The 12,159-nt window shown below is 40.9% G+C and overlaps 1 protein-coding gene across 1 annotated transcript in view; it reads right to left on the bottom strand.

Annotated features, from left to right (window-relative positions):
- The window catches only part of arhgap1 (Rho GTPase activating protein 1), a 39,472-nt gene that overhangs the window by 14,390 nt on the left and 12,923 nt on the right, over positions 1 to 12,159 (bottom strand). The window contains exons 4-6 of the mRNA XM_080423001.1: positions 1,128 to 1,422; positions 470 to 565; positions 233 to 320 (exon numbers count right to left, since the gene is read on the bottom strand). Of these exons, the coding sequence (XP_080279127.1) occupies positions 233 to 320; positions 470 to 565; positions 1,128 to 1,245 (302 nt within the window). The 5' untranslated portion in view covers positions 1,246 to 1,422. The remainder of the gene's footprint in view (positions 1 to 232; positions 321 to 469; positions 566 to 1,127; positions 1,423 to 12,159) is intronic.

Raw genomic sequence — 12,159 nt, 5'->3', positions numbered from 1 at the left:
CTGCAGATCTGTGATAGGTTCTTTGAATGTTTTTTCATAAAGCCTGTATCTGAAAAAAAAAAAAAAAAGTTTTAATCGCGATATCGATACTGGAGTATCGATACAGTATCGCGAAATAAAATATCGCGATATATCGTGATATCGATAATATTGCCCATCCCTAGTGAGTACCGAGGAATCCAGCTAACAGCTTCAGTGTCGCTGTGGATAAGCGGTCTAGGGTTGTACTTACTTCAACAGCTTCTGATGGTCCAACTGGTGATGTGGCGGCATCCTGCACGCGTTAAAAACAATGACCTTTCTGCCGAAGTTGTCATCACCTGGAGACACAGACAGAAAGGGAAAGAGACAGAGCCAGCGGTTAAACGCCTTCATTACTCAGCCTAAGTCATTGTCGACGCTTACATGTAAAGTGCCTGCAAGGGAAACTTGGGGTAAGAATCGATACTTCTGATTGGTGCGGATTCACCTGCCACTTCAATGATCTGATGCCTGGCAATGTCATAGAACTCGTGGTTCCACGGGAGGTGAGGAGAGCCGGCATCTAGATGGGAGATGTCCGTCTCTGGAAGAAAAAAAAAAGCACACACGCAAATAAACACAGGCACGCCGAAATAACTCTACATAGGAAAAAGACCCGACTGTACAGATTTTGAGCCTAAATCCACCAGCCTGTGTGAAAATCGAAACACTCCACCAGCATACATCAAACGCATCTGGGTGACGCATTTTACGCAGGATGGAGATTTGTCTCTTCTTATAACAAGCGACAGGGTTCAAGTTAAAAGAAAGACATAGGCAAAATGGCGCTTTAAAAAGGAGTAGTACATCCCCCAAAAATCGTATTTTCTATCAATTACACACCCCATGAAGCCTTGAATTCTTCTTGATTTGTAACGTGTGTAATTGATAGATTTTTTTTGGGTGAACTACTCCTTTAACGCTTGACAAACAAGTCTCACCCATTGTAAATCTCTGCACAAGACTGTCAGTTACATATCTAAAAAACATACATCTAACGCCAAAACAGGTGAAGTTTCAGTAGAAGAGACCTGTCTCTATACAAAACAGTTTAAGTTGTGTGTGTGTGCGTGCGTGCGTCTCAGTAGCAGTAGTATATTATGTACCTGACATGGTAGATAGATCGGGCGGCCATTGCGGGTCATCTAGCGGGGACAGTTTGAGCTGCTCTATCTGAGGCGTGGGGGTGTCCTCGGCCAGATCTACCAGCAGGTCCGATGACATGACGCTCACTGCAGTGCACACAGTGATGCTACACACACACACACACAGGCTCACACACAAACTGCACAATAAGAGACTAAACACATATACACACACTTACTGCTACATGCACAGACATACATACATACACACACACACACACACAGATGAGGTGTCCACAGAGTAGCACCTGGGATCCTGGAAGAGACGGAGAGCTCCATTTAGATTACTTGAAGGAAATGAACGGAATCTCAAACTAAACTCATTGACATGAAAATGGTCTTTGTTTATGAATGAAGCCATGACTAGACAATGACAATGTATTGATGCCAAGTATGCTGTGAGTATGTTGTGTTCAGTGTGAATAGGAAAGCTACTATGGGAATAGAGCATCGCAGTTCCCGCCCACTTCCTGGTTCCACTTCAAAAGACTCAATGCGTTTTTCCCATTGACATTTCCAAAAATATTTATATCAATTAATTTAAGCCTAGAATCAAGCCATCCAGGGTCCTGGTGAATCATGACCATAAAACATTTTTTTCTGTGATTTTTTTTATTTTATATTTAATTTAATAAATACCCTTTGTTTTGCCGTTTTCAAAAAAGTTTTTTCACATAATCAAACGTTTTATGGTCATGATTCACCAGGACCCTGGATGGCTTGATTCTAGGCTTAAATTAATTGATATAAATATTTTTGGAAATGTCAATGGGAAAAATGCATTGAGTATTTTGCAGTGGAACCCGGAAGGGGCGGGAACTGCGATGCTCTATGGCGCTGTGCTCTCTAGTCCTCAGGTTCCCACCCATTTTTATGGGTCGCAAGTAAAAAAAAAAAGTATTATTTCAAAAGATTTTCAAAAAGAATTAAAATTTTCATGAATGAAAAAAGAATTCAAATTCTTTTCAAAAGAATTTCATACATAAATGTTTTAAAAAACAAAACGTTTAAGAAGTAGTGAATAGCAGATGCGATGCATTGTGAGCTTGTAGATCGGCTACTAGTGTCGGTCCAGGGGAGACATCAAGATTTCTCTTTAGGGTCTGAAGCTAAAAAGTTTGGGAACCACTGCTATAGTTGCCTGAGTAAATACTGTAAATTACTAAGAGTCAACATTGCATCTAGATGAATGGTATCACACTCTCCAGACCTACAGTACCAACACTGTTTTCAAAACACAGCCTACGTGGTTTGATTGTAAATACAACACAGTGGTTACAACTTCGAGAAATGGCACTATAGGGTTGGGGTTTTTCCGATACTGGTACTAAAACAATATTTTTAAATAGTACCGGTGCTTAAAAGGTACTACAAAAAAATAAAAAAAATAAAAGACAGTTGACGACATTGAAGAACAGCTTTTCTTTATTGCTAAGGCAAATTTGAACTTGAACAATATATGAACTGTTTAATAGGTAGATAAAGCCAATGTTGAACTTTTATCCTAAACATGGAACTTGACTACCTGTCAGTCAGTCAGCAGTGGCGTAACGGAGGGGTCGCAAGTGCTGCGGTGCGGGGGGGCCACCAGCAGGGGGGGGCCCCGCCTGCGCTGATAAAAATATTTTTACAGCAAAAAAAAAGAAAAAAGTTGATTTATATTGGTCAAATAGAACCGAATTAGACCGAATTAGACCCAAATTAGACCAGACATTTTTCGCGCGCGGGGTTGTGCATGTACGTGGGCCTCACGTGAAACTCCCGCGGGGAGGCCCCGCGATTCTGCGTTACGCCACTGTCAGTCAGTCAAATCTAGCCGTCCTTTATGTCTGAAGCATATGAAAAGAATAGTTGATCATTCTTGACCACATGAGTTGGCTAATCTGATCGTCAGTGAGGGGTTCAACTTCATTCTTGCACAAGGACACTTACACATCTGATAGAGAGTGTAAGTTCAACCAAACCTTGAGATTTATTTCAAACTCTCACAAATAGCCTAATCTATAACGACAAGCTACCAGTATCTAGCTAGTTAAAGCCTCCCTCACAGGTTGACCATGAGATTGCTTAATCCACTGAGTTGTTTTATACGTGACAGATTATCACTGTCCACAGCTCCACACCTGTGACTGCGACGCGAGAGTGCGGTCTAGCCAACACCAGCTCGGGGCTCCTGAAGCTTCTTGCCTTTCCTTGCTTTGCACTGGGTTGGCTCTCACAGTGTCAGTTTGCTCGCTACTAGTTCCAGGTGCCTGACGGCTGACGGTTTTCTCGCCTCTGTGTGACCAGCTGGCTTAGTTAATTATATTTCAAAATGAATAATAATAAAAAACATTAATCATTTTGAGTCTCTTAAAAATGTCCCTGACTTTTCCTAAACTGTTCAAGGCCTGGAAAACACAGTTTCAAATTCCATAACTATTCCAGGACCTTCTTGACTGTGGGAACCCTGTTTTGTCATCTCTCTCAGGGATAGAAAAAGGCCAGGGCTGCTTTTGTTATAAATAATACTATATTGCTTTTATAAGCTATTTTAGTCATTTCTGGTTGAGGTAGAGAGAGAACTGATGTCGCATATCAAGAGGTCTGTGGCCAGATTCAAACTCACCATGTTGTGAGTGGGCCTGCAGGTTTGTGGTACACTATATGCCATCTTATTGAAAAGCAGGATGCGATCAGGTGCAGCAGTTTCTCTCTCAGGCTGATACTGAAAAGCTGATGCATGTCTTTATTACTAGTAGGTTAGACCAGGGGTCTACAACGTTTTTCAGCCCAAGGACCCCCTAGCTGAAAGAGAGATGAAGCAGGACCCCTCACTACAGTATAAAATTGTATTTTCATAGATTTCTTAGAGTCTAAGAAATCGGCTATTTTCGGCAAAGAGGTTTGGTGTTGGTCTAAGACTTAGAGGAAAATTCAATTTTCAATTCTACTGCTGTGAGGTCATAATGTTGCATCAGCAAATGTAGAAAGTAAAATGTGCACACATCTGCAAAAACATGAGTCACAGACACAGAGTGGGTGTGGGGGGGAGAGAGAGCAAGACAAATACAAGAGAAAGAGAGAAAGACAAACTGCATTTGGGGAAGTTTCCTTCCCAAAACAGGAAGTGAAATTCTCTTTATGTAGCCTAACTCTGTAGAATCGTGGAACAGTTAAGTCAGCCCTGTGGTCAGTCACAACGCAACGTTTTTCAAGATGATGTACAAACTGGTAGCGATCTAACAACAACAACAACAAAATATATATATATATATATATATATATATATATATATATATATATATATATATATATATATATATATATATATATATATATATATATATATCAGGAAACCAGATTTCATCATCAAGAACTTTAATTTAATTTACACACAAACATTTACAACAGTGTCGGCGATTCAAACTACGGCAGGCAATATCCCTATAGCGACAGATTTTAAAAGAAGATCTCAGACAGGATATAGGCCTCAGTGAGCATGACCAGGCAAGCAGGAACAGGCAGGTCACACAGGGAAACAGATCACTTGGCTCCAACAAGGCAGAGATGCAGAGGGACTGGCCAACATGGCCCAAAAAGTTTTAGTTTCTATATCAGTCAATACCAATAATCTCCACTATATTATGTATCAAATTATTTCAGTTTAGAGGGTAATATTAACTACTGAATGAAAGCTGAGAGAAAGTTCAGGAATTGTGGGGTGGTCAAATACTAGCTCCCAATACTGAATGCCCTAAAGGTGTGTTGTGCACCAAAAATAGCAAGCTTGCCTTGTAGATTTGCTATTTTCAGGGCACGACACCGGCACACAACTAACTTAAATAAGTATAACTCAGGCATTAACGTGGTTCACAACACAGGTGATTGGGATCCTCTAGATTCTAGAGAACGGCCTTTCTACATTGCTACGGCAAATTTTTACTTGAGCAATATTTAAACTGTTTCATAGAATAATTCAGCCAATGTTAAACTATCATCTCACACATGAAACTCAGTCAGTCTACCAAATCGATCTGTCCTTAACACATTCCATGCCAGACGTTAATCTCATAATGTACTCACCAGTGCCAACGTGTTATTGTTGTTTTTTAGTTTTTTTCACGTCGCCATAGACCTTGTTAAAATCCTTAAGATTGAGCTGTGCACTGTTTGTAAACATCGCAGACATCTCACTGATTCTACCAGTGAAGACCACGTGTCAAACGGTGCCTCCATGTTGTAGTTAGAACGGTTTATGTTAAACAGTGATATGCGAGGAGAAAAAACTACAAGGAGAAAATGGAGTTTCAGTTCCGTCATTAGAACGAGGGCCGACGGGATCGGCAAAACCGGATCCCAAATAATTCCGTTTCCGGTGGTCAAACCGAAACCGGAAATGGATAACAAAAATCCAAAAGTGCACTTTTGGTGAAATCAACGCGAACAAAAAATGGGGGTCAAACCCCCCAAAAAAAACGAAATGCATAGAAAACTATGCATTATACCTGTAACAATTGATGTTTGTTTTTGAAAAAAAAAATAGCAACCCATATATTTGAACGGAAATGTTTTTTTTTTTTTTTTTTTTTTGGTTTGACCATGAGGGGCCGCCAAGACGCTGCGTTGGGGCCGCATGCGGCCCGCGGGCCGCGGGTTGAGTAGCGCTGGCGTAAATCTACGCGATGGCTCCCACTGATATAGAGGATGACACATGGAAACCTGTGAAACCTGTGGAAACCTGGAATTCCAGTATAGTGCCTGGCTTTGCCGTTGTTGTTGTTGTTGTTGTTGTTAGTGGAGCTGTTCTGCTTCTGGCCAAACCATATACCGTACACAGACAGCCCAAATATTTACAAGTCACCAAAGTTGACTGAGTGTTCTCATTTAGCTCATGAGTGACTCTGAATTTTACAAAAGATGCTTCTAAGTTGTCACAACTCGCAATGCTATTAAGGGTGTAAAGCAATTCTATTGTGATTTATTACCCACACTTAACAGAGAGATTGATATCAAACATTTGATGGAAAAGTATCCTAGAGCATCTTCTCCTAGAGCAGTGTTTCTAAACCAGTGGGTCAGGTTCCAAAAGTGACCTGATGGGTCACAGGCAACAACAGAAAATCCAGTAGAGGGATACTGTACTACTCTAGTTCAACAGAATAGCCTGAGAGGCAGATATTAAGGAAGAGAGAGAGAAAGATGAAGAGGGAGGGAGGGAAGGGGGCTAATATCAAAAGGAATAATGTGCTACCACAAAATCATGCGTGAGATGAGATTAATTCGGCAAATGAACACATCATGCACTGAAAAAAAGAAAAGATCTTTCCTGCAACACACACACACACACACACACACACACAGGACAGCACATAATGGTCACACATTCCAAATATGCACGTGACGTGCAGCCATTAAGCACTACACTGGAAGCACAAACACTGGAAGATGTTTGTACAGAGGGGAACATTTGCACACATAATATACTGTAGCACAGTACATACTTGGGGCGGCCATAGCTGAGTGGTTAGTGAGCCCGCCTAGGGAGCCAGAGGCCCTGGTTGCCCAAGGTACGATTCCAGGCCACGCCAGCATATGTGTCGATGAAATGAAATTTGTCCCTGAGCAACCCCTAATTGCTCACAGGCCCTCATTGGAAACAAGCCCGCAAGGACTTTCATGAACGTCCTGTTAAAAGGAATTATCCTATTATCCTTACTGTGTGTGTGTGTGTGTGTGTGTGTGTGTGTGTGTGTGTGTGTGTGTGTGTGTGTGTGTGTGTGTGTGTGTGTGTGTGTGTGTGTGTGTGTGTGTGTGTGTGTGTGTGTGTGTGTGTGTGTGTGTATATATATATCCGTATATATTTACAGTACACTACATACACACACACACACACACACACACACACACACACACACACCATCTACTGTACTGTAATATATATTGTATATTATGTGTACAATCAATGTTCACGTGTGCAACTGGACTCAGCACAAACACAAGAAACACTGTAGTATATCATACAGTGTGATAGACTAAGCATTAAAGCATAGTGTGCGATTGTTAGCCAAACACATAAAGCACATCATGACCACACTGCTGACAGATAGGCCTTAATGTCATCCGCAACAGAAAATGTGGTGTGCAACTGCAGCGCCCTAGTGGTTTCCAGAGTAATGTAGCAGCCAAATGTCACTCCCTCCTCTCTCTCTCTCCCTCTCTCTGGTTCCCTCTCTCTTCAAATTGCTTCTCGCACTTGCTCTCTGGCTTATTTTTCTCACCTCCCATTTTTTCAGCTCTGCACATTTTATTTTATCATTCGAGCTCGGTTTCTAGAGCAGTCACTGTAATTTCCTCCATCTTCAATCTCTCCCTTCCTTTCTCTCTCTCAGTCTCATTCCCTCTCTCTCGTTGTGATGTTATGCTTGGTGACAGCTTGTTGCTTTAAATAACTATCTCTACTAACCAACATAGACTCAAGTTTATTCATTGCTGCTGCCCAACCCTATCGTTCTATTATGATGAAAATTGTAAAATATGACATACCACTTCCCAATGAATGTGTACGGCGCTGGAAAATCTCCTCCAGCCTTCATAAAACGACATGTTTCAGCGCATTTACGTAGGCTGGCGGACATTTCCAAGCACTCTAACAAATCTAGAATGCAATTTCAGTTGTGTCTTTTTTTGAATTAACACACAATTTTGCAAGGCTTATTTGTACACACTACTCTCCATTTCATACAGCAATGCCTAGATTTCTACACTGCAACACATGCACAACCATTTCCTCATTACAGCAGTTACTGATTATCTACTTTGATTCATTACTCTATGCTACCTTGTTGCATGGTTTTCACTGTCGCTTTTGTTTACATTTGTGCCTTTTACCTACCTACCCAATGTCCCCATCAGGTGTCCAGTCGGTTACTGAGTCGATCCTTCATTCATTAAGGGATGTAAGGCTAGCTCGTTAGATGTCATTGTTACAGCCCAAGATTTTGGTGTGAGCTGACAAATAATCTCCTAGATCCAAGTTAATCAACAAACTTCTGCTTCATTAATTTAACTATGTCAACTCTGATACTTAAACAAATTTCACACTCAGACTGCTTCCCCAAGAATTGTGTTCACAGAGACTAGGGTGACTGCTGCCCCAACCACATAGTTTGGTTCTCAAACTTTTTCCTGTCAAGGACCCTTAAATATTGTGTATTTGGCTGCAGACCCCCATCTGAAAATGTTTTGTGCCAAGGATACCATACAAGATTTGTGGTGTTAAGAAAATCAAACGTTTTCAAGATTTTTGTTGAAAATAAACTTACTGTAATGTTTATAGGATTAAAGTGGTTGAACTGATTTTTATATATAAACTAATTTAGCCAGGGACCCCCTGGAACACACTCAAGGACCCTGGGTGTCCCCGTACACACTCGTGAGTTACAGCCCCATGAGGATCCATTTGGTTACTAATTCTAACTATAAATCCTTTTTCTAGGGACCCCTCATGCCTATACGCATGTCACCGTGTGTTGGATGAAAACACACGTGCGTGCGTACTGCTTTCTGAATCAATGCAGCAGCATTAGGCTACAGCATCTACAAAAGGTCTTTACAGAAAGATCCTGCAGTAAAACAGCACCCCACCCCCCTTCTCTTCCTCTTCTCCCTAGCAGAACGAAGGAGGGTGGACTGTGGAGGAGCACAGAAAAATAGGAGAGGAGCCTTAGATAAATTCTCCTCCAGGGGTCTGGGCTTTAGATCCACACAATTTATTTATATTTTTTTTACACACAACTGTGCAGCTCAAAACTGCAGTGAAGCACGAGAGAGTCAGAGTCACAAATTAACATTCTTCTAATCCACTTACGACAAAGCAGTTCAGGCCAACTGAACAGCACGACCACTGCTGCAGATCTCCAAGCTCACAACGAGCCGGGCTGAGATGCGTTGTGTGAGCTTGTAGATTGGCTATTTTTGGTGTGCGACACCTGCATGCAACGAGGCAGACAAAAGCCTTGGCTTAAATGTAGAAGAAAATGACTGATGACCATTATCAAAATTAATAAATAATAATTGCGATTATCTCAAATAATTGCAATTATGATCTACATGATGATGTGACAAATCTACTGGCAGCCTGATAAATCTGCAACCTTACATGATGAGTTTGTTGCAAAAAGGCCGAGTGCCTTATAGAAAACAAAATGATGTTCAGCATTTGTTCTGGAGGGCTGGCTTATGGCACACTGACTGAATGGGGGCCTCAAAGATTGCAATGGTTTTTTAGATCTTATTGTGAAAAACATTTTGGTTCTCATGCAGTGATTCTTACATCTTTTTCATTTCAAGGACACCCAGTATCATATGCTTTATTTAGGCCATGGACCCACAATGTGCTATCTCTGGGACCCCAATCTACACTGTAAAAATCACGAATGTCAATTTAACTGCGAGTATGTGCAAATGGAACCAAATGGACACGTAAAGGCCAGTCCACACCAATGCAACTCCTTGCAACTGCAACTCCTTTCAAGCAACTACTTACCATTATCCACAAATGGCACCAGTCTGCAACTGGTCAGTCCAGACCACTGCGACGGTCTCTAAAATGGTCTTTTGTTGCAAGGAGTTGCATTGGTGTGGACTGGCCTTTAGTGAAGTGAGATATACAAGCTCATGAGATCTACAAGCTCACACATACAATATACATATCAAGCTTGTAGATCTGCTATTTTTGAAAAATCGTGGCAATTTGTGCAAATCTTTGAATATACGTACATTTTTATAAAGCAATTTCTTTTTTAAACTCAAATCCTTTCCTTCTGGAGGTCCCTGGCACAATATATTTTTCAGATGGGGGTCCGCAGCCAAATACATAGTAATACAATCATTTTAGGGGTCCATGACATGAAAAGGTTTGAGAACCACTGCTGCAGGAGGCCAGCTTCACTAACCTTTACATGGGCACAGGATAGTCTATGAATGAACACATGAATACAGAGAAGGTTCAGGACTGACTCATAACCCTAGTCAGCCCTCTTAGGGCTCCAGAGTACAACCGCTCGCTCAAACTTCCTTCATGTTATTATCAGCCTCCCAGTAGCAAGCAACAACTAGGGCACTGGGCCAGCGGCAATCTCAACCACATTTCAGAGGACTATTCCCAGTCCTGTCTACTACATTAAGAGCAAGCTCCAGTCCTTATATGGATTTTATGCCATTTCCTCTCCCTCTGCCTCTCTCACGAGTCCCTTGATGAGGGATAGTACTAGAATCAATGATTCTGCCAATACGTCTCACAGATGAAAAATGACAGGAGTGAAATGTGTTTTACTTTCACGCAATTTGCCCCACAGCTCGTGAATGCTGCATCATGATGCAACCTGCTGCTTGGACTGACGTGTCTGACGCATGTCATTTATTTCAGCACTGAGCGTAGGTAGGGACTGGGAGTAGGGACCATATAGGTGTCATAATCAGTGCTGTCCGGTGGCTGAATATTATCAACGGCTTATTTAGCGTACGTTTCCACTCACAAAGTATAGTATTGACTCAATCATGAACATAGCTCCTCGGTCACAGTCTATTAGCTTCCTGAACAGTAGTACAGGTCCAGCCTTAGATGCAAGGATACACAAAGCAGTGTGTGAGAGCGGGTAAAGTTTAAATATTGTGTCTCTAACTTCTAGTGGTTTCCCTTGGGCTGCATGTTACATGCACTTTATCCCAGGGGTTCTTGAGGGGGTTCCAGGAGGTCCCCAGCTAAATGATTGTTAGGTACCAAATGGACCCTTACAGGTCTGTACTAGCCCAACTCTGACAGAGTAGGCTAAATGGAACCAAATAGACACTTAAATGGTCCATTTGGTTTGTACACGCTCAGAGTTAAATTAATCCTGTGGCTAGCTTATTAAACTGGGGGGTGGGGGGTGGGGGGTGGGAGGGGGTATTAAAACGGTTGAGAATCACTGATCTATAACAGTGTCGCACCCTTTTCAGGGTGCGACCCCCCAAAATAATTATATTTGAACTGGGGACCCCCCAAAATCCAAAATAAACATATTTGAACTGGGGACCCCCCAAAATCCAAAATAATCATATTTGAACTGGGGACCACCCACCCTGACAAGCACTGAGAGTTGTAGTGGTTCCACGGATAAATATTGTGAAAATAGCCGAGCTTGTAGATCAGCCATTTTCACAATTTTTGCCTCCTTCTTATATCATTTGACAATTTGGCCAATGTTTCACCAGTTTTGATAGTATAGTCTGTTGATTACTTTTGATGCTGTGAAGTGATGGTCTTTTTGATTTACTTACTTTTTTTTAGGTATTAAAAAGGCTTAAAGTGTCACTTCACTGACCACCAGCTACCAGTGACTGACTGACTGACTGACTGATTGACTGACTAACCTTAAAACTGATCATGGAAAGGTGGAAACGAAAACAAATCATATTTTGGATATAAAAATGCTTAATAAAGTGAATAAATATAATAAATAAATAAATAATAAATATATAAATGCCTAATAGTCAGTCACATACATAAATAAATAATATATAATGATAAATATAAATACATAAATGCTTAATAAAGTCAGTCACATACATAAATAAATAATAACAAATAAATAATAATATATAATAATAATGATAAATATAAATACATAAATGCTTAAAATAAAGTCACATACAGGCTCATATAACGTTATGCTGCTCACACAACAAGCCCATGATGCCACAATAGACGGACGTTAGCTCAGAATCAAGACTAACAACATTGATATTAATTGCGTTTTGTGTGAAATGCGCCTTTATGAATGTGAATGATGTGTGTTAATTTGTTGATCACATTAATAATAATCCTACTACAAAAAATAGATTATAATTAAGACTACGTTTGAAGCACTAATAGCATAGAATGTTAGCAGTCAGTATAGTGTTGCCAGGTTTTGCGAGAGAAATAAGCAACAGGGTCTATGAAAACAGGCCCAAAAGAAGCAACTATTTG

Source organism: Gymnoscopelus braueri, assembly GCF_963280865.1.
Source record: "Gymnoscopelus braueri genome assembly, chromosome: 24".
NCBI classification, from domain to species: Eukaryota; Metazoa; Chordata; class Actinopteri; order Myctophiformes; family Myctophidae; genus Gymnoscopelus; species Gymnoscopelus braueri.
This window is presented reverse-complemented; position numbering and strand designations above follow the sequence as displayed.